Raw genomic sequence first — 23,766 nt, 5'->3', positions numbered from 1 at the left:
TCGGGCTCGGGCTCATAATTACAGTTAATGTGTCGGGCCGGGCCGGGCTCGGACGCAACGTGCTCGGGCAGGTTCGGGCTTGATTTTTTGGGCCGATCTAAGCTCTAGGTCATTGATGATACTTTTCATAAGGCAGCTATTAAAGGACAATTCCAGCGCAAAAACGAACCTAGGGGTTATTAACAGATGTGTACCCACTGTTGTTCTCTGAGACATGTTTTCATGCTAACATCATGTGTGTTTGTAGCTTGAAAGAAGCTAGCGCGGACCGCTGGTTAGCTTATAACGCTAGTATTCGGGGCACAGGGAAAGTAAAAACAAATTGCTATTTATACCACTAAAAAGCATTGAGAACTTTGTAAGTGTACAGACAGTTTATTGAAAAGAGCACTTCGCGTCCGGGTCCTGATCACCCTGTCGGGGTTGTATTCACTCTAACAACCGCCTCGCTCTAGCTACGTTAACCCTTACATGAATGTGTGTTTAGCTGTGCTGGCAGGGTGTCACGGAGTAACGTTAACGTTATTGTTTAATGCATGTTCACGTCCAGTGTTTACTTGTTGACAAGTAAACTAAACTAAAAACTACTAAAAACAAATTTATTCCCCCCTCCCACATTCCATCCACACCCCCAAACCAGAGGCAGGGAAACCACTCTTAGTATGCATTGTATTGGGTTTTGTCATGAAGCTTAGGGGTTATTAAGAGGAGTTAAGTCAATGTTCTGATTATTTGGAGGCTGTAGTTTGTGGTGCTGTTAAATTATTTGTCCTGTGTTTTTTCTAAAAATGTTTCTAATATTTTATCCTAAACTGATTGTAAATAAGTTTCGTATTTTTTCCATCAGTTTTCTACAGCCTACGGTGACGTTTTTATATTTTAGAGCAGACAATAGAATTAAAAGTCTAATATCAATAAATGAATGAGTGGAGTGCATGTGAATATGCGGGACGTTACAACTCAATACACATGTATTCAAAGTAAATAATGCGTTACCTCAAGCAAAACAGTTACAGTTGAGCGAGCAGTTGATAAACAGTTTCTGTTCAGCTTTCATATGTCAAAGATTTTTTATGGATGTAAAAGGTGGGACTGTTTGTCGATATGTATGGCAAGAACCAATGCGACTCAAAGTGCACTGGAAAAGGCCTTCCAGTAACGCATCACATTTTTTGGAAGTTTGAAAGTCAAGCATTTCTACTCAATGCTAGAAAGAGAACCTGACAGGACAACGGTTTTCAGCAAATGCTGGGGAAAAACAAAGTTATATCAGTTTATTTATATAAAAGAACATGTATGCTTAACTTGCAGGAAAGTGCTTAGATTACAACATTGTTAAAGATAATAAAGATCTATTTTGAATGGCTGACGGTTTTTGAAGTGAACATGACTAGACCACGTCACTACAGCTTTGTCTTGTAAAACCGATGCACTTACAAGCATGTTAACAGTCAGAAGACAGTTTACGTGAAGGCCAAAGAAAACTTCTTTTAAGGAAAATATGTGATAATAATGTGAACAGCATTATAAAAGTCAAAAAAAGCATCTAGACCAGTCAGTCTACTGGTCTAATTTACATTTGGATGGCTTTTAATAAATGGAAGGTTGTCTTGTGCGTTTCACTGGCAGGTTCTAATGTCCTCTGATAGTCCTAATGCCACTGCCAGCATCTGGGCAATATTAAAGAAACTAATCAAAATAGCTTGACGGCCATCAAAAACCCAAATGATAGTGAAATAAAAAAATTATACAGTAGTTAAAACAAAAAGTTCAATTAACAAAAGACTAAAAAGGCAGTTGAAGTAAGAGACAAACAAAAAAAACACTTTTAAAGGTCTACAAACAGCAGTTTTTAGGAGGTTTTCTATACAACAAGTGACAGCAGTTGAGAGCCATCTAAGGACTGGGGTCATAAGTTCATATCTGAAGCGGTTCAGGTCAACGTGATCTCTGACGTGTCTTTGGCCTCGATCACTCTGAAGACTCCCACTTTCTCTTTCTTCATTCTCCCCTTTCCTTTGTCTGAAAAGAAACAACACATGCCTTCAGCTCACCAGTTACACCATGGTCAATTCAGATAAGAGATCAATCCCAATGTATACCTGCAAGTAGTCAATACACAGAAGAGTCAATGTCAATAGAAAGTGTACTATGGCAGTCAACTGAAGGGACAACGCAGAGCGCTAAACATCAGATGCGTTAAAAAAGCTGAACTCGTACGACAGGCAGCGGACGGTTCCTATCCTACAATCCGAGTGGAAGTTAGTGTTGCTATGGTACTGATTAACAAATCTGAATTTTTAACTTTTAATTAAAAAACAGTGTAATTATAGAAAGGGGTAAAAGGTCGATTCATTTTGGAGTATGAGAAAATTCTTCCGTGCAGAAACAATGTATAGGATACCTGCTATGGCTAAGTTGGTTAGCAACAGACATCCAACTATTGACATACCGCTATATCACATTAAACCGACCTGACATATCAACATCCCGGGCAGCAGCAGCCTTTCTGTTTATATCACTATAGCCCTCAGATGAGGTCATAGAGAATTGGGCATTCGGACACTGACAGAATGAGTTGTTCTCTGCCATTTTTTTATACTCTCTTCCGACTTTCAACTAGGGCTGAACGATTAATTGCATTTGCAATTATATCGCGATATGTTAAAATGCGATTTCCTAATCGCAAAGGCTGCGATTTGGTCACGTGACTTGCAGAGCAAATCAGTCTGCACCCGCAGAGAAAGCATCAATTTAGCACGCCAACGCTACGTCGTACCTTGAGCAGATTTCTGTCATTCAAACAAATTTGAGTTGTAGTTTAAAACTTTTACAGCCATTTTAATAAAATGAAGGGTTTTATTCGGGCTCGAGTCCATACATGCAGTTAATGAATACAGGCACACAGAACTGAAGGCTCGGTTAGCAACGATTAGCTCTGATTAGCGGTTAGCTCCAGTTAGCTAGCTCCGTTATAAATCTGTGGAGTGGAGGAGAGGGCCAACAACCAGACTGATAAATGACGTTCGGGGAGTTTTCACAGCAGCGTGGCCGCGTTGTTTCAATGGTTTTATTAGTTAATCCCACAACAAGACCAGCAGCAACAAGTGGTCTCTTGAATCAGTTATCTGTGTAATTTCATTCTACTCCGCTCAAAAGCGGTTCTTTGGATTTAATGGAAATGCAGACAGAAATGTGCTACTTTTTTAAAGGGCTGGTTCGGAGTAATTTCACCAGCAGCAGAGAGTAGAAGCCAGGCAAGTGGTATTTAAATAAACTCCTGGTGTACTTACAACCTTTCCAATGCCTCGTTTTATGAGTACAGAACCTATTTATACTACTGAAGAAGTTTGGTACCATTCCAGGCGTTATTAGTAGGGTAATTTACAAGATACACCTTTGGATCCAGTAGCGCCTGCACTAAGCCATTCGGCTGATAGCGCTAACTCGACCAATGTTAGACCAAGGGAAAAAATCTCCTGGGGGGGCTCGAGGTCATGGTGCAAAGGACCCTAGGGTGAAATTACTGCGAACCATCCCTTTAAGCTTATGTGATGGTGGAAAACTAAATGAACACAACCGTTTGTTGGAATGACTATGCTTTCTGGTTCTGGGAACTATTTGGTTGAAAAAAAACTATTTGAGACAAATAGCCAGACAGTATTCTGTGTTTTGCAAACATTGAGATGTTCATTTTAAAATGTAATGTGCATTCTGTATATTTAAAGGCCTTCAAGAGTTACAGAAGTGCTTTTTACTGTGAAACACATAAGCCCGTTAGTAGGGGAACCTAAATAACTAGAAACTCTGCTGCCCTGCAATCTGTTCTTCTGCAAGTCCCCCCTGAAACCTGAAGGAGTGGTGCGTCTCCTCACCCAGCAAGTCACTGCGATCCAACAACAGCTCCAGGTCCTGGTCGCTGATCACCTTCCCCCTTGATGCTTTCACCTGCCTGAGTGGAACAAAGTTACAGCCAAATGTCACTCTCCACTCATGTTGACATGTTTGTCCCAGTGAAGAACCAGCTTTGGTTATTCTTTACATTCTCTAAATATAGAGTATATAGAGTAGAGGATGATTTCTTACTTCTCAGTGCCTCTGGCTTTGAGCAGCTCCTTCAGCTCATCCAGATCAATGCAGCTTTTACTTTGGTTCAGCTCTGCCCTTCCACCTTTGAACTTATCTGTGGAGAAAAGCAACAAAAGAAATCAAATCATCAAAACTCCACATTTGGAATATATTTCAGACCACCCTTGCAGAGAGTGTACATCGGTTTTCCTCACAGTGGTGTACCTTCCACCTACGGTTGGCTACCGAAACCCGGTGCCAATATAGCACTGGTGCACCAACGACTGGTATCTACCGGCTAATTTCGGTGACACTGAAATGTCTGCGCTTCTCTCTGATGGTCCGAAACGGACGTTAGAGGCAACAGAAGCACCGCTGCATGTGACCCTAGTTAACACTACACTTGGCAGCAGGTAATGTTAGCCTACCGTTAGCTAACAGCTGGATTAACCATGGTTAAAATGCTGACAGCTAAAGTTAAAACGGTGTGACTGTGTGACTGTATTTCACTGTACAGGACTAACAGCGGGACGTAACAGACTGCAGCTGCCGTTTGCAGAAAAACACAGACGGTGCGTTCACTGAAACTGGTAGACTGAGTCTCGTGGTGCATTCAATTATTTTGTAAAATACCCTTTTCCCATCTGGTGGTGGTTTTGTAGTTTAACAGCAATTTACTGGTGAAATAAGTTATTGTTATAAATTATTGATATTACATTATTTAATTTTGACCGTATGGCCTTAACAATAAACAAGCTGTTCTTTAATGTCGAAGTCTGTCGTTTGGTGCTCTATTTCTTTTAACTTCTTAAAAAAGTATTGGTTTAGGCACCGTTTTAAAAATCAGACTGATCTAATGAAGTGGCGTATGTATGACACGCCAATTCGTATGCCATTATTGGCGTGTTATCAAGACGCACGCTTTTTTAAGCTGTATAAAGCTTAGACATACAGGCGGATAGCTCAAAATGCGTACAGATAACACGCCACTTGGCTTTAGGAAAGACATGAATTGACAGGACAGAGACTTTAACAGCACCAACCTAAGGGAAGTCAGAGTGGTGTGTGTTTAAGGAAAACAGACAGAAGCTGTCATTGGATACATTGGCAAATGCATTAATGTCATACAAAGAACTGCTCAACGTGCCAAACTTAAAGCACAGACCAACGTTTCCGGCTCGGAGTAGAGCCGCTGCTCCTTTGTGTCGAAAGGAGCCAGTTGAGGTGGTTCGGGATCCCCCAGTCGGAGCTGGTTAACGTGGCTCGGGAAAGGGAAGTTTGGGGTCCCCTGCTGGAGCTGCTCCCCCCGCGACCCGACCCCGGATAAACGGACGAAGATGGATGGATGGACTTTACTCGTGATTTTTTGTTGTATACAAATTGAATTAGCGTTGTTTGAGGGAGCCTGAGATTTTCAGTAACAACGGCTGCTTGTGAAATAGTTGTGCATCTGGCAAAAAACTTGAAAGCTACACATCTAGGTATCCCATTAAAGTGAAGCCACTCACTCTTGTGAATGACCATCTGCTCCAGTTTCCTTTTGGCTGAGGCCTTCTCCAGGATCTTTTGGTCGATAGTGTTGGCTGTGACCAGGCGGTACACCACCACAGGTTTGGTTTGCCCGATTCGGTGGCAGCGGTCCTGAGCCTGCAGGTCTGCCTGGGGGTTCTGAGAGGAGAGTGAAGCATAAACACACACACACTGACCAACAAAACACATGCACAGGGAACACTTGGCTTCAGAAAACGGGTTTACTATACTTTTCTTAAATTTTTAAATCTGCACCCACCCAGTCGCTGTCGAAGATGATAACAGTGTCAGCAGTTGTCAGGTTGATCCCAAGTCCTCCCGCTCTGGTGCTCAGCAGGAACAGAAACACCTCGGGATCTTTGGCAAATTTGGTCATCTGGGGAAGAAGAACCTGATGATTAGTAATTACGGACACAATCTAAAGTCAACTGAGGGCAATGTGCCAATTCTTAATCCACACCATCCAGAGCCTCAGAATTGTATCTCTCCTAATGAGCTCAATATACTCAGAGTCATCAACAGTAACCTGCTCAAAAAATGCTACAATATACTAGGGCTGTCAATAGAGCAAAATATTTAATGCCATTAATCGGCATGATTGTCCAGAGTAACTCGCGATTAATTAATAAAATGTATCTTTGTATTTTTTATCTGTTCCGAGTGGACTTTAAAAAAGGGAATGCCAAGGAATAAATGCAATAAAGAGATCTCTTTGCAGCCTTATGTCCCACAGGTGGTGAAGAGGAGTAAGATAAGTAACGTTAGGTGGTAACGTCAGCGACATGTCTGAGCTGTTGCCGCGTTTTGACTAGTACGAACGTAACGTTATCGTCCGCTTGCTCACCGTAAATGCAAACGCCGCGTTCATGTTGCCAGTGTTTTATATGTTTCACAAAATCACAAAAAAAAAAAAAAGCCAATGGAACTCATGCATTACAGCAAAAGACACATTGTAAAGTACACTGGTCAGCTAAATGGAACAATGTAATGGAACTATTGTCATTGTGTTTAACCTCACATTAAAATAAATATGGCTCACAAAAAAATCCCCTTCTAATCAAAACAGGGTGATACAAAAAATGTATCTAAAGTATGAGCGAAACTGATGAAGTGCTCGGTGGAGGCGCTGTGTGCCGCAAGGCATATGGTCGAACAGGAGTTTCCTGGCTGCTGTAATCATGCTGCATGCACTGTTGTCAGTGTACTGACTTTATGTTCAGTGTCCCTCTGTCTGGCTACTTGTAGCAAGTGGTCGACGTAACAGTAAAAGCATTCACCCGAAGTTCCCACTGTTGGTCAAAATAATGTGCTGTGACCCCGAGGTAATGGATTACTGAGAAAAATCTCAGGTGAGTGCAGTGCATAGATGCAGCACTGCATCGCTTTCTGACTTCCCAAACTATGGATCGGCGCGCGGGACCAAATCAATGAACCTGTGTGCGTTAAAATGTGTCCAAAAAAAAAAAAAAAAAAAAAAAGACAAATAGCACAAAGCCTTCCTGCACAGCCTTCTTCAACTTGTTCAAAACTCACGTTTTCGTCTCTTTCGGGGTAGGACATGTTGCCATCAAGTCGGCTGTACTGGAAGCCCCGCAGATAGCAATAATCCATCAACAGATCCAAGATGGTCGTAAACTGACTGAAGATCAGAACCTGGATCACAACAACAATCGCACGTACAAGTCAGAAATACGCTGACATACTGCAGAATATAACAGGACAACAAACAGCATTGGCAGAGGATTGTTCACACACCAGCAGCATCAATCAGAATCAGAAAGGGTTTTATTGCCAAGTACGTTTAACACATACAAGGTATTTGTTTTGGTGTTGTGGGTGCACGTCACACATTCTCTAAATGGAATATTAAACAATATAAGCAAGCCGGAGCGCTCAGCAAACTGTGACAACAGGAATTTCAAATTGAGCTCCTGTCAACTCGTCTGGTGAACGTTCGTGGTCTGGGAAACCAGATGGGCGAGATGCTGCTTCTCAACAATCACAACTCATAAAACTGTTTGTTTACATGTGTATATGTATGCATATGTACTGTAAATACTTGTGCGGCTGTGGCTCAGGTGGTAGAGGCTAGGTGGTCATCTACTAATCGGAAGGTCAGAGGTTTGATCCCTGGGGTGTTCACGTAGCGAGTTGTATGTTTTGTACGTTATTCACAAAAAAATACTTTCTGGTGGTTCACAGCAGGTGATTTCTCTTACAGTAGATAAACCCTGAACCACCAGAGGTAAAATGTAAGTACTGGGACCCCAACTTAGCAGATCTACTCATCATTAATAGTTGATGAATAGTTACTTACACAGTAATAGTACTTCACTTCGGCTGACATTTAGCTACTGGTGTCCTTCTCACCTTATGTCCCCTTTTCTTCAGTGCAAGCAGCAGTCTGTCCAGTATGAGAAACTTCCCGGAGCTCTGCACCAGCTGCTCATCAATCTGCAGGAGGACAGCAGGATGGACAGTATGTCAAGCAGGGAACAGGTCACAAACTGGCATAGCAACTGTGCTTCTTCAGTTTCACTACTGACTACATTCTAGGGGGCGGGGGGGGGAGAAAAATCATATTTATCGTGATTTTTTTTGCGACGATCTCTAAAATCGATTCTTTTCCCTAGAATAAATGCTTTATTTTTATTTATTTTTTAGCAAAGATTCAGCTTAATATGTTCTGTTTACACGGTACCGCTGATGGCGACTACTTCATATCCGTTTCCAGCAAAACAGAGCAAAAGCAGAAAATGCAGACAATACTTGTTATGTACGTTTTTTTACAAATGAAATAAATTATCAGACTGACTTGTGTCTAATGACATGTCTCTTGAAGTATATTTGTTTTTGATTAAAAAAAAAGCAAAATAAAATCGAAATACTAAATACTATCGAATCGCAATACTTCTAGATTCCCAATAAATGAAAATCGCAATGCGAATCAAATCGCCACCCACGTATCATGAAATAATCGAATCGGGACAAAAGCATATCGTCCCAACCCAAATACATTCCGTTCATCTACTCAATTCCTGTCCTTCATCTACATGTACCTTCGTCCTCCTTGAATAAAAATCAACAAACTGTACAACTTCTTTGGGAATACTCTCAAGTTAAACAGCACCTGTAGCTCCACGTTGCTACACCAAACCAGTAAACCAGTAAAAGTGACTGTGCGCTACCTTAAACTCCTGTGTGGCAGGGTCGAGGGGGTACTCCAACAGGTAGGGGTGGTTACAGCATTTCTTCAGCAGCATGAGAATGTTCTGCAGCTTCAGGTTGATTTGGGCATCCAGCGGGCTCTGGACATCCAGCACCGGGGGGGGCCTGGAGGAGATAGGAGGACTCAAGTTAGACTGACACACAGCCACAGGTCTGAGATCCTTTTTTGTCTAGAACGGAGATAATCATCAGGGGGTGCGGGACCCCTCAGAGTTACTGCAGGAGGACCACCAAATTATTGTTAATTCTTTGAAAAGTATGCAGTAGGGGGTCCCTCATCCGTCTTTCACTTAAGGGGTCCCAGGCTTAAAAAAACAAAGACCCTTGGTCTAGAACATGCTTTCAAAACATGGCAAGCTTTGTTAAACAACCAGTACTTAAAGGGTACAGTTTTACCGTAAACAAACCGGGAACTATATTCTCAAAAAGGCTTGCTGCAAAGCAAATCACTCCACCCAAGTAGCAGAAGTAGCAGTGCTTTGCCTTTCTGAGAATATAGTTCCCAGTATGTATACGGTTAGAAGATGTCTGTGTGTCATGTGACCTTGTTATTTGTACACGCTGTGACTATACAAATCACAACATGTAAATAGGAACATGTTGGCGTTATTTTGTCACTTATTGGGAGCAGTAGGCTAGATGGAGCCGGTTACCTCCAGGATCTGTGATAGGCTAAGCTACCGGTGGAACCGTCGGACAGTGTTACAACACGCAGCGACACGAGAAGGGTATGTATGGACTTATCTAACTCTGGGGGATACGGTGAATAAGACAAAGTCCCAATAAGTCGGCGTGTTCCTTTAACTTACGTTCTGGGCTACAAACGTCACTTCAACAAGTCCGAAAACGGGAAAGGAATGATAAAGGAAAAAAAGTCTGTTTACAGCTGAGCGGCTGCGTCCTGTCCTCTTCTCCGGTCTGAGCGCAGTGCAACTTCAGGAGACTTGGATGAAGCTGGAACACGTGGTTTCCACACCGTGGTAATCCACCGTGATAATGATATTTTAAATGACAACGGTAATTGTTATAGTCAACATTTTTACCGTGGTTTACCGTTACCACGGTAATCGTTACATCCCTACAGCAGAGGCAGGGATACGTAAGACCAGAAAGGGGGAAATCCCACACATCCCTGGAAAAAAAAAAAAAAAAAAAAAAAAAAAATCGCACCCTGGTTGCAAATGTATAACACAAGCTGAGAACAAAAACTAAATAATAAGCAAGTGAAGGTGTGTGTGTGTAGGCAGTGCTGACCTCTCCCCCTGCTCCTTGTAGAGCGCCTCCAGATATTTCTCTTCATCAAATTCTTCGCCTCCATCCGTTTCTTCATAGTTGATCACCCTTCGATTGCCACGCTTCGGCCGGCCACTTGACGTCAACGCTACAGGAGCCTCCGTCTAAATAAACCAAGAGAGCAGACGGTTTCCATCAGTCAGCTTTTACTGGCTCTTTTTCTCATGGTGATTGACATTTCTGTTAAATGGAGTCTGGTGGGTTAGGTGATGGTGATTACTGGTGGTGGATGGTGGTTACTCTTTAACAAAGAGGTCTCTCTCTGACAGCATTATGGGAAGGATCCCTACAGACACTGTCAGCAGCAAAAACAGCACTTTTCATGGAGGCTGACTGACACTGAACATTCGTCCTATAGGGTTACATTGCAGCCCGGTACATGGCTGCTAGTTTCAGCATTCTCACTCAATACTAGACCAAAGATTTCAAGGCTTTTGTTCACATTACTCACTTAGACACCAATGCATGGGAAAATAGGAAAAATACCGAAACATCTTTATTTATGGAAATTAGCAAATATTTAATTAAATGTCTCATTTGCATAATTAAACATACAAGTTCAGAAAACTTGTAATACAAAAAAAATGATGTCTTAATGTAAATCAGCTGGGGAAGTTTCATGGTGATATGTTAATTAGAATATTTGCCCTATTCACCTGTAGTACCTCCCCTTAACATGGGGAGGCACTACAGGCACTACAGTTTTAACAATAGGAAATTGGCATCACCAATTTCAGCATTTTTCAATACTGTCCGCCACTTAGGCCGGCTACACACTGGATGCGTGGCGCGAGTGTGTCAGCTGCGTGGCGTGTCCGTTTATATTTCGGCTCCTATGTTAACAGGTTAGAGCGTGCACACTGCCTGCGTGACACGCGCGTCTCAGAAAAACCAAAAACGCGTGCATGCTAGAAATAGATCCAACACCTATTTTTCACGCGACACGCAAGCGTGTTGGAAGCGTTTCCAGGCTAAATAGAATAGGAAAAGGTGTTTAGATGTCATTTTGACATGAATACATTTAATAAATGACATGTTGATGTTTGAAAGTCTCTAGGTTTTGATATAAATGCAGATATAAATAATAAAAAAAAATAAAAAAATCGATTTTCTAATATTGCACCTGTCAATACAGAACGAAATATTCTGTAGCCTATTTTGCCGTCAATACTGCCGACGTTGTCTTTGCTGTAATCAAATCAGTATATATTTATGTTTAACGTGGTATTTCATTTTATCAATGGGAAACATTCATGTGTCCAGACAAGGCTAGCAGCAGCAGCAGCACGTCAGACACCGTTCTGGTGTGCAAAGACATAGAAAACGCCACGCAGCCGCCACGCAGCTGACACGCAACAGAAACGATACGCTCACGCCACGCAGCCAGTGTGTAACCGGCCTTAGATCTCGTAGGACTTTCTATACGTTATAGAGGAGACTTTTATGAGACTAGATCAGTTGAAAGAGTTTCTGTTGCAATTTGTGTGAGGTTATGTTGCATAATGCCTGTACCATGACGGAAAATAAACAAACAGATCAATTTATAGTACAGACAGACCTTTTCCTTGCCCAGCATCTTGGCAATGGTTTTGTTGACCACAGCAGTGTAAAAGGCCTCCTGTTTGGCTGTCAAAGGAGCAAAAACAACGATCTCCTTCTTAGGAGGAACATCGAGCGTAACGTCGGACTTCAGCCTCCTCAGCAGGAACGGAGTCAGAATCTGAAACAAAGAAAACCTTTAGAAAAATGCACAAAACTCTTACAGGCCCAATCCAAGTGTTATCAACACCATTGATGAAAAAAGTGTGTGTGTGTGTGTGTATGTATGCATATAGATATATGATGGGATATATTGTATGTTTCTTATATTACAACATAAAACATGTCGGTGTCTGGGGGACAGAAACATTACTGGATAGAAGAGTCATGATGACTGTGATAGACTATGGAGATATATATATACATATATAGTATATACTCTCATATATACACACACACACGCATTTATACTTTGTTGTCACTCAAACTTAAACAACTTGATTTAGTTCATCGTTGTGATTTGTGTTTCATTGCGGGAGATGGACTCATCACTGTGTAACAAATGAAAAAGGATGCTGATCCTTATGAGCAACAAGAAGACATTCTATCATTTTTAATAATGAAGGTCTTCTGCAGAAGCTGCCTCAGTACATCACTTCTCTTCTCATGAGAGCAGATCTCTGATTCAGACAGTTTAACTCTTGGGAATACTTCCCTCCACTAATTTGCACCTTATAAATGGAATTAGAAGATTTTTACATACATACACTTTTTTATATATATCAAACACACTTATTTAATACTTCTATAAGTGTAATAGTCTCTAATGATTGTTCAGTGTAGTGATGGTTTGGAGGACTGACCTGGTGCAACATGCTTAGGATGTTCTGCTCGCGCTCAGTGGCCACCACACTCTCGGCCTCATTAATGGTGTCGATGTCAAACCACGACTCAAAGCTACACAGCAAACAAACAAAAGGTTAAATCTGAGCACTGACTTAATGTTGAACAACTGGCAAGAGAAATGTCACATCTAACTGCATATACAGGGTATTCGCTACCATTATACAGCTTAGGGGCAGCGCCTAAGTGTTTTTGCGCAGAACCTAAGCGTACGAACTTAAAAACAATGTGGACACTGTATAGGAACCGTACTGCTACTGCCAGGGCTCCAGACTGTGACAAAGTCATTTTTAAAAAACTACTTGCACCATGTGTGACCTGCAAATTTGATGACTTTATATTTTTATTTCATGTTGAAAAGGAGGAGAGAGCGAGTCTGCCAGAGTTGGCCAATGTGGGTGAGAGGGGGAGGGCCCGTGAAACATGGTAACAGCGCTGTTACCATGTTTCCGTGAAAATCACGATGTTGCAGTCCATAATACACTTACGGGTGGTGATCTGCAGCCGAAGATCATCCATTTTGTTGACTAAAGACCGTACGTTGGCGAAGAAAATGCTGCGTAGCGATAGCCGAGAAGTAGTTCGCTTTAGCCTAACGTTAGCCCTGCTCTTTTTGTCTATGGTCGGCAGAGCTGTGTTGATAGACCTCGGCAGTGCTGTTGTATTATATATACCCCCCCTTTCCATGGACGTCTAATCACCTTAGATATGATTGCCATTTCAGTGTAAACAAAGAAAAAGCAGAGAGGAGGGAGACCCTGTATGGGGCTGAGGCAATAATAATGTTATAATTGACAATACGAATGCAGCGTTTAACTGATTTCACTATTAACCGCGCTTTAAAACGAGATGCAAAAGAGAAGGTAAGAGTAAATGATGCCTAAACTACATGTGCTGACTCAGATATAATTAGAAAAGAAGATCTAAAGGAGAATAACGCAATACAGAAAGCCTGAGAGCCTTACTGCAATATATCCCATTATGTTTTTATATATTTGGATTGTAATCTGTTTCCCTTTACATTAAGATATTTCCAGCATATTGATTCAGAAAAAGGTAGAAATAGGTGCATACAAATTCACCAGAATGCAGGAAATGAACAGTTTAATGCTCAAAATTTTCGGGGGGTGGACCTCCAACATCATAACACATGTTAAGCATGTTTTGTTGACTTGTGGATAGGCCCACTGACTTTATGATGAATGATTTTAAAAGTAGCCTCAATTAGGCCCTTTTTTTGTCGACAACGCAAACGTTGTCAACATAACTCACTGGAAATCCAAAATACTTCCACACCGGCGACTTCAGTGAAAGAGGAGGGGGTTTAAGTTTCATCGATGGGTCTCCTGCATCTGCAGTTGCCATGCTAACTTTTGACTGGCTCTAGCTAAGTTAGAGGAGGTTGACTCGCAGCACTTCAACACGTGTATTTTTCCGCTTGGCAAGCCGACCAGACGTGACATGGGGGCTTGGCAGCATCGACGATTCCATTTTTTTTAATTCGAAATTTGAGATTGTGACTTAATTTCGGTGGATTTCGATTTAAAATCGAAATCGTGACACCCTTAGTGTTGAGCATTCCGTTTTAGCTACAGAGTGACGCATCTCACTTCTGTTCCATCTTTGCTGGGAGTCGCACATGCGCAGTAGCTAGGTAAGGACTACTAGCCAGTCAGAAGCAGAGTATGAGGGCGTGCCATGCTAGCAGCTAGGTGAGCATTATAACGTGTGTTCCAAAGTGACCACGTTTGTCTCTGAAGTAAAGGCTGGACTACAATAGAGCTGTTTGGAGCAGTTTGTGAACACTGTTTTCTGTTGGAGATGATAAGTCCCTTTGGGGTGGACTTTGGGCTTTTTTACTTTGTAAACCTATAACATGCACAAAAAAGATATACAACACAATAAAGGAAAGGGAAAAAGCCAAAAAACATAATATGAGCACTTTAAGATTTTCTAGTTTTGCTGTACAAAAGTCAGCGCTTGCAATAATGAATAAACACCAAAAACACTGATGGAGTTCACAGGTACTAACTCTGCAGTGCGTCTGAGCAGTTGCAGTATTGTGATCAGCACTCAGTAATCAAGAAAAATGACATGGATCCATACCTCTTGAGGTCATCAAAGACCTCTGGCAGGAGGAAGTTGAGGAGGGACCAGAGCTCAGCCAGGTTGTTCTGTAGCGGCGTGCCAGTCAGCAGCAGCTTGTTGTCAGTGGGCAGCAACTTCAGCTCCCGCACCAGCCGACAGTTGAGATTTTTGATCCTGTGGCCTTCGTCCACTATCAGGTACTTCCACTGGAAGCGCTGGTGCACAACACAGACATGAGAACAGGAGGGGGGGAAAAAAGGCTTAATATCAATTAATAAAACTATTGTTTTCTCGATTGATCACTTGTCTGTTAAATGTCATAAAATAGTCAGGGATGCCTGCTATAATAAACAGCCCAAGATGATGTATTTTGTCCAAAACAAACATATTCAGTTTACAATCAGATATGTGAATGAAAAGCAGTAATATCATCACATTTGAGAAGCTTTGGGATTTTTTGCTTGACAAATGACTCAAAGGGTTAATTCATTATCAAAATAGTTAGACAAAATAGATTACTTTGTTGATTGACTAACAGATCTAATTTAACTAATGCATCTCTATAGTTAAATACTGATCTGTTGATAAATGCGAGACTATTATTGTTTAGTAAACGATGAGCAGGGATCCTACCTGTAGGTATTTTCTGTCAATCATGGCGATCTCAAAGGAGGTGACGACCACAGGACACATGCTTAGGGGCCCCTGAGGCCTGCGCATCTGCTTCAGCAGCTTGGCCCTCTCTGGCTGGGTACCATGGTAAAGAAGCACAGACACCTGGGACAAACACATGGCGCTGCTCAGACATTGACAGACAAGCTGCAAGACTATTTCACTCAACAAAAAAAGTCCTGTCAAATCTGCAATGAAAGTTAGCTGCAAACTTGACTTAAAGCTAGAGAGCGGAACCTTTGTCTCGCCCCTCTGCCAGTGAGAGTATTTGCACAAACACTGTTGACATGTTTAAGAAAAGCAACTGGAGTCCCAATACTAGACACCGCAACTCCGGTATACTGAGAAATACAGAGCTTTCCCTGGCGGCGATAGGCTTGATTAGCATTGTGTGACCTCGTTTGGCTCAAATGTAACGGACGTTCATTTATGTGTTGAAGTTCTGCAGGCTGGCTTTAACTCGCTGAGGTGGGTATGTGTTGCAAGGAGCGGTCCGACAGGAAAGTCATTCAGACTTCTGCGCCTGGTGAGATAATAACAGGTCCTCCTACCTCTGGTGTGAAGCGCTTGAATTCGTTGATCCAGTTTGGCACAGTGGAGAGAGGGGCCACCACCAGGAAGGGGCCCAGCACTTTCTTTTCTATCATCATGGCGATGTGAGCAATGCACTGGATGGTCTTTCCCAGTCCCATCTCATCAGCCAGGATCCCGTTGATGCCGTTCTCCCACAGCATCTGACACAGAGGGAACACCACAGGGCTGCTGGTTTACACACAAGTATCTCTTGAGCCCTTCATCAAATCTACTTCACACTTGCTTTCCTGGGAAGCCAATGTACTTGGAGTTTGGATTTTGGAGCAATTTGGACAGCATCGGTTCACTTTTTGCTGCTTCCAACGTTACATGATTGCGGCATATACCAAGCAAACTTGTATTCACTTTCCTGGAGCACGAGCGCATAGCTGACAGGAAAAATCCCAACCGTTTGGTTGGGAAAAAAGATTGGTGCTACGTAACGCTGGCTTTTCCGTGTCTATTATTTCACTCAGATGAAACTCAATAAAAAGCCAACATTTGCCAACGCTAAATATCAAACAAAAGCCAGACACTATATTGTACAAAGTTGCTGTGAGCTGTACATTCACAACTTCTAAACAGAGGCAGAACAGAACCTAATCTTGGAGCTTCCTCCACAGCGCGGTGCAGAGCAGACTCTCAGAGTGGCCGGGTTGCTCAGTGGGTAGAGCAGGCGCACTTATACTGAGAGGTTTATGCCTCGACGCAGAGGTCCAGGGTTCGAAACAGACCTGTTGATGATTTCCTGCATGTCTTCCCCTCTCTCTCCCCTTTCTCACTTAGCTGTCCTGTCAAATAAAGGCGGAAAAGCACCAAAAATAATCTAAAAAAATAAATAAATAAAAAGCAGACTCTCAGAGCTGACTGGGCAAAGACAGCCGTTTTCATCAGACTCACCCTGGGTCCGGTTAATTAAGTGTACTGCTAACTTATAACACTTATAACGTTACAGTCTGCAAAATACCCCTGCGAATCAAATCCATACTTCAATGTTTACTGTCAAGCCACTAAGCCTTTCCCAATTTTGGAATTGGGAAGGGCTTAGTGTCTAGTCTCGATCAAACAAACACCACCTTCCACAATCTCATTTTCATCGACTACTCACCCTCAGCCACTCGATTCCTTCGATCTGGTAGGACCTCATGACCCCTCCAGTGAAGAGCTCCGGCTGCTGGGCGGGGACCGGCTGGCCGTTCACCTTCCTGTGCGGATGGAGCAGATGCTTGGCGTTGTCTCGCACCGTCTCCGACAGACGGTTCTTGATGTCTACGTTGGAATCGCTCATCTTCTCGATATCCTCGGCTTCTAGTTTCTTCTGGGCCGGTGCCTGGTCCTAATCAAAAGTTTGATACGCACACGTACAGTTGGATGTGTTGCCTTCAGTGGCCCTAGTTTTCTATAGCCAATGTTGACCCTTGTGGATAATTAAAATACCTGGACATCTCATGACATCTCGTAAAAATAAAATGAACCATTACCATTTCCTCCACTTTGGTTTTCTTAGCTTGCGACAGGATTTCCTGGAAGACAAAATTAAGCAGAACCAATGAGCAGATCAGTAAATGCCAAGTTCCAAGACAGAATAAAAGTCAAATGAGAGCTTACTTCTTTTGACATGACATCTGCTATTTTGTAGTCTTCATCCCTCCTCCTCTTCTTTTTAGCTAGTTTGACAGGAAACAGAGTCAAAAACTCCACACATACTTATACGCATTTGAAGTTTACATAAGCATATTCCTTGAACTGTTAGTTTGTAAATATCAGTGCGTATTGCAGCTGTACATGCTGTATTTAGTATAAGAGCCAATAGACGACCTGCTCACCTTTCTCAGGCTCTGCACCGTTTGTGTTCTGCGTTTAAAAAGACAAAAACACACAGCTATGAATAAGAGTACTCTAATTTTAAGCTGAAACAAAAGCGTCAGTAAAACTTCCCTTACCTTCTTGGCCTTTTTTTCACATTTTTCCTTCCTGAGTTTCTCCTGCAATGGAGTGTGAGGTGTTAGTAGTGATTTAGCCTGCAGACACAGCGCAGGTTGTTACTGGCATTCACACACAGACACACACACACACACACACACACACTGTACCTCATTATGTTGTTGCTCCATTTTAGTCAGCAAGAATTTAGAGTAGATGTTGCTCTTCTGAAGCAAATGCTGCAGTCTCTTGAACCGCAGGTCATGAGAATCCTTCTCCCGCGATTCCCGGGCCTTGTGGTAAGCGTTGCACAACAATCATACATTAATGACATTTTTTGTAATACTACTGCCAATACGATAGGATTCTTTGTACCTATACCTAAATTACTTTTTTCAACACCCAACTTTGAGGAATATGTTCTCCTCCAAAACCGTTTGTACTTAACAAAGCTAAAAGGTGTCGAATGTTAAACCCTGTCGCAACACAAGCAGCCGTACAAGAACTTTGTTAACATACAGGGCCCTATCTCACACCCGGCGCAGCACAAATAGCAAATGCACCCATCTGTGCGCCCATGGGCGTGCTGGTCTTACAGGGAGGTGTGTTCAGGTGCATTCTGGGCATATTGCTATCTTGAGGCAGCTGGAAGTGATCGCACCAGTGACCAACAAAAACCTGGTCTAAAGTCAATAACGCAGCATTTCATCGTTATTTTAACAGCGAATTAGTAAAATGCGCCTAGGCTCGTGCACAGCGCGCGCACACTATGCTTGTTACACACACAGGGACGCGCAGCAGCACACACACATGCAGAAGATTACAAATAAAAATATTAAGGTGCAAATTGTAAAACACAAGGGAGAGAACACACATCCGGAAGAATGAATGAGCAACACACCTTTTCCATCATCTCCTTTTCTTTCCTCTCCCCTTCCTCCATCAGCTGCTTCTCTTCTTCCTCCATTGCCTGAGTGATGACCACTTCAGACGTCATTTCCTCAGATTTCACATCGACATCTTTAAAGAAACAAACAGCGAGAGTCAAGCTGGGTCACTGCCTGAAGAAGTCCACATGGCCTCATCATTTTCCAAACAGTTCCATATCTTTTCAAACTAGGGCTGAACGATTTTTGAAAATAATCTAATTGCGATTTTTTTCCCAAATATTGCGATTTGATTATTTTTTTAAGCTCTTTGTCTTCTGTATTATTCAAAGACAAACAATAAATCATTTTAATAGTATGAACAACACACAATTACACACTAGACAGTTAAAAAAGTAAAAATATAGTGTACACACACACACACACACGTGTATTTTTTTTACAGTGCACAGAGAGGAGCTGCCTCCAGCCCCTCCCCCTCGTGAAGTTACGTGCTGCCGTGTGTACTTGTTCAGAGAGGCTATCGTTGCGTTAGCTAGTTGCTGGTGTTCTTGCCGTGGGATTAACTGTACTAATAAAACTGTTGAAACACCGCGGCCACGCTGCTGTGAAAGCTCCCCGAACGTCATTAATCAGTCTGGTTGTTACCCCTCTCAGTGGCAGCTCCTCCACTCTATATCTTTATAACGGAGCTAACCGCTAACCGGAGCTAACCGCTAATCAGAGCTAGCTAACCGAGCCTTCAGGTCTGCGTGTCTGTATCCATTAACTGCACGTATGGACTCGAACCAGAATAAAACCCTTCATTTTATTAAAATGGCTGTAAAAGTTTTAAACTCAGAGTTGTTTGAATGACAGAAATCAGCTCATGTTACAGCGTAGCGTTAGCGTGCTAGTTGATGCTTTCTCTACGGAGTGCAGACTGATTTGCTCTCGCGAGTCATGTGACCAAATCGCAGCCTTTGCGATTAGGAAATCGCGTTTCAACATATCGCGACATTATCGCAAATGCAATTAATCGTTCAGCCCTATTTCAAACTTAACCCAACTCCCATTAGTTCCTGCACAGGTAAGTTTACTCGTGTAATAACTGTTCTCCACAGGTTGGGGGGGGGCACAGGATGTGCAGGCACGGCGTGTGATGGCTGGGTTCAGTAATAAACTAATCAAACAAAGGTTTATAAACTATTTATTGAAAAGAAAATTAACTATAGATTTTTTTTTAACTATTTACATATTAAACCAACTAGACTAGAAGATGATACAGATGAAGTGTAGCTTATGTGGTGTTTTTTTTTGTTGTTTTTTTTTGTTTTTTTTAAATCAAATCTGGTTGTATTGTCAAACTAATTTCATGGTTCGGCAGATAAAATACCCGATTCCCCGGAGCCCAAATGTTACATAGGCCTATATTAACAACTATACTATGATTCCTACAGACAGTTAGGCTACATGTTAACACCGTCTCCTCCTAAATCCTGTTAAATCGTGTAAGAGTGAGACTATCTGAAGTTAGTTCTGGTTTTTGTTTGTTATGGATCATTGTTCGTTCTTTAAAGTGTTCTAATCTGTGTTTGGGGGATCCTAAACATGCTGTTTTGTACTATGCATGTCTGTGTTGCAGCCATTAAGATCTCATCTGAACATATTTCTGTCATTCAAACAACTCAGAGTTGTAGTTTAAAACTTTTACAGTCAACTTAATAAAATCTTGGGTTTTACTCGGGCTAGAGGCCATAAATACAGTTCATGGATACGGGCACGGAGAACTGAAGGCTCGGTTAGCAACCATTAGTTCCTACTACTACTACTACTACTACTACTACTACTACTACTGCTACTACTACTAGAGCTGGGCAATATATCGATATTATATCCATATCGTGATAAGAGACTAGATATCGTCTTAGATTTTGAATATCGTAACATCGTAATATGACATAAGTGGTGTCTTTTCCTGGTTTTAAAGGCTGTATTACAGTAAAGTGATGTACTTTTCTGAACTTAGACTGTTGGAACTGTTCTATTATTTAGCTTTACCCACTTAGTCATTATATCCACATTACTGATGATTACTTATTAACACTCATTGTGTGAATATTTTGGGATAGCACCAATAGTCAACACTACAATATCGTTACAGCATCGATATCGAGGTATTTGGTCTAAAACATCGTTGATTGGGGGAAAAAAAAAATGTAATACGGATTTTATCTACCTGGGCGGAGCGCCTGAGTAGAACCTATGAATAAAATACATCATCTCCTCATTATGTCAACCTTAAGTTAGGACAGTAACACTATTAAAGTTGGTTTGGCTCAAGGAAATCCCCCAGTTAGCCCCTTGGGGCCCCTTGAAGTCACAGATTGGGGTCCTTTGTGACTGACCGTTCTCAGCTCCAGTCTCCATGGCTGTGCCCAGCGGCTCCTCAGATTCATCAGGTTTGGGGCAATGAGGGGAACCACTTCGAGTTTCTTCCTTCACGCTGTCGGCACGAGGAAAGAACACAAAATCAAAGCCAGAGGGTGAATTTTTTTCTTGCTGGTTTTACAGGAGGCAGGACTAACTCCATTCACATGTTGGGAAAATCACTTTGCAGGACATGACTGAGACCTATAGTCTGTAACCAGGGAAGTTAAAACATCTCCGGCTTTTCTTCTCTCAAATGTTGTGCACAAATGTGTTTAAATCCATGTTAGTGAGCACAGCTCCTTGGCCACCATAATCCACCCACCTGACAGGCGCGGCATGTCAAGATGCTGATTAAACTGCATCATTGTTACACAGGTGTGCCACAGGCTGTCACAAAAAAGGCCACACTAACACACCAAAAGCAGACTAAAACCAGGAAATGAGTCTGGGGGGAAATGCAACGCTACCAAGCCACGGCTGAGCGACGTGCGTCGCTGCGATGTGTAGTTACATTTTTTTGAGAGGTGCAGGTCAGGCTACGGCGTAGGGTCCGGCGTAGGTCCAAGTCTCCTCGTACCTACGTACGTAGTCACGGCGTACATTTTACGCTGAAGCATAAATCACGTAGCATGGATGCCAGCCGAACTTAGCCCCGCCCACAACATTTGAAGTCGGGAGGCTCGGTCTGGACTTGATCCATTGTGGAGAAACTATGCTCCAACCAGAGCTGTTCGGACCAATCAAATTGTCAGGGCGGGCTTTATACGATGATGGACAGATGATCAACAGTAACGTAATCAACCACGTCACCAAAGAGCGCTTGGGTTGAATTTGTTTACAACAAAGATGGCTGCCGCTGGAGAATTGAGATGTGTAGATTCCGCCATCGCGTCTGTTATAGAAGATATCGACAGCGCATTCATTTTAAAAGAGGAACAGAGAACTGTGATTATGTATACACATTGCCACAACCGTCCGCACGACACAGAAACTGCCGCCTCTGCCTTTGCTCTGCTGAAGCCTGCCTTTGACTTGCAGCTTCTGTCAACGTCTGTCTCCGTTGCTCTGATTTGTAGGTCTATCCAATGGAGTGCAGAGGCATTTTCTTTCCTGGTTGGGTTGAAACACGCCCCATAATCACAGCCCAATGGAGACTCATATTCTGACTAGAATCTGAGTATGACGACATCAGGCTATAAATCACGCTTAACTCTGAAGGTTTGAGATAAGAGAAGGAGGCGGAAGGCTCAAAGTTCCTTCTAGACAACAAACTAAGGCTCACAGACCCCTGTCCCCTGAGGAGAACGCAGCCACAGAGAGCCAGAGAGACAATGTCTGATTCTTTAAATGAAATGAGCTGGTTTGACCATAGATGCAAGAAATATGCACTAGTCCAGAACACAGGACCTTCTTCCTGCATTTACTTTCTTGCCCAGACACAAAAGTAGTGCTAGTAAACACAAATGATCAAAATGTGATCGCGTGATCAAACTCACTCGATTGGCACTACACAAATATTCCCTTTGAGCAAGCCATTAGTGTGAACTTGTACTAGGCTAATTATGTAGATCTACCGTTGGGTTTTGCTCGATGGACCTTTTTCACAGCAGACATTATTTTTGACTTAGGAAAAGCACAGCTGAAATTGATAACCTTAACGATGGCTCAATTCCATCAAGTGTCCCAGTAAGGTATTTCAGTAAGGTATTGAGTGAGAAAAACGTCTATAGTGTTTTAAGTGGCAGATCAACTGCAGTTGAATATCTAAGTAAGAGACATCCTTTGTCCCAGACAAAACCTAATCTTTATGTGGAGGAAAACTGGCAATTTAATATAATAATTATAACGTTACCACGTGGTAAACCTATGAACCTAATTCAACTTGAAGGATAATGGTCTCCATGTTACAACACACACACACACACACACACACACACACACACACACACACACACCGAACTGTTAGATGAAATGTACGCCCATGGTTACTGAATTACGGCCGTTTAAATACATACTGTATTTGTGTGCACAACATTTGAGAGAGAAAAGCCTTGTATGTGCTTGGAAAGAGTCTTGGAGTGCAATAAGGAGAAGGCGTGCAGTATTTAGCTAGCTAACGTTAGGCCTCCGTTATTAGGAAAACACATTTACAGTTAACGTAAAAGAAAAACGAACCCTTCATGCATGTCAATCCGTGATGTTTAGCAGATAAGGTTAGCATAAAAACGTTACACCTTGAGATGAAAAACAATGTAACTTACCTGCTCATCTTCGACCAAAGCAAAGCAACCGACTTGGATAATGTGGCTAACTTAATTTAACGTTTCGAGGTAACGTTACGTTAATTTAGCTACGTTAATAGAACAGGTAGCTAAATTTTGCTCCACAAAATAGCAACTGGTCGCAAGTTAACGTGACACAAGCAGGTTATTAGTAATATAAAGTTACCGTTAACGTTAACGGTAAAGCTCTGGCTTGGCTAACTACCTAGCTAGCTGGCTAGAGGTCGTTTCTGAGTGAGAAGGGTCGCAGTTATCGCAATAAAATAAAAATATGTAACGTTATATTGCCTTAGCTCTTAAAACTGTACAAACGTCTTACATAGCTAGTTTGACTTTACTCATTCACTCTGCTGAAGCACTGAACAGCG

At 42.2% G+C, this 23,766-nt stretch overlaps 1 protein-coding gene across 2 annotated transcripts; it reads right to left on the bottom strand.

Annotated features, from left to right (window-relative positions):
• Positions 1-1,235: 1,235 nt before the first annotated feature.
• On the bottom strand, positions 1,236-23,766 carry hells (helicase, lymphoid specific). Of its 2 annotated transcripts, none has more exons than XM_035992439.1 (23): positions 23,378-23,766; positions 21,092-21,189; positions 18,719-18,837; positions 17,988-18,110; positions 17,838-17,879; positions 17,721-17,748; positions 17,503-17,561; positions 17,376-17,417; positions 17,003-17,224; positions 15,873-16,055; positions 15,283-15,426; positions 14,668-14,864; positions 12,522-12,615; positions 11,678-11,839; positions 10,081-10,223; positions 8,787-8,931; positions 7,969-8,052; positions 7,132-7,251; positions 5,858-5,974; positions 5,577-5,736; positions 4,087-4,183; positions 3,876-3,952; positions 1,236-2,022 (listed from the first exon to the last, which is right to left on the bottom strand). In XM_035992439.1, exons 1-23 carry the CDS (start codon positions 23,383-23,385, stop codon positions 1,934-1,936), a joined length of 2,553 nt encoding a protein of 850 aa, XP_035848332.1. In that variant the 5' UTR covers positions 23,386-23,766; the 3' UTR covers positions 1,236-1,933. The 2 variants fall into 2 exon arrangements, with proteins under 2 accessions (XP_035848332.1, XP_031160547.1); XM_031304687.2 differs by having other exon boundaries at positions 17,003-17,230; positions 23,378-23,765.

This window comes from Sander lucioperca, chromosome 15 (assembly GCF_008315115.2).
Source record: "Sander lucioperca isolate FBNREF2018 chromosome 15, SLUC_FBN_1.2, whole genome shotgun sequence".
NCBI lineage: Eukaryota > Metazoa > Chordata > Actinopteri > Perciformes > Percidae > Sander > Sander lucioperca.
This window is presented reverse-complemented; position numbering and strand designations above follow the sequence as displayed.

Excerpts from the sequence above, each read along its gene's own strand:
- hells (XM_031304687.2), bottom strand. Across the intron at positions 17,749-17,837 it reads GTGAAAAAAAGGCCAAGAAG|AACACAAACGGTGCAGAGCC; the intron begins GTAAGGGAAGTT and ends TTTTAAACGCAG. Across the intron at positions 5,737-5,857 it reads TCATCTTCGACAGCGACTGG|AACCCCCAGGCAGACCTGCA; the intron begins GTGGGTGCAGAT and ends CTCTCCTCTCAG.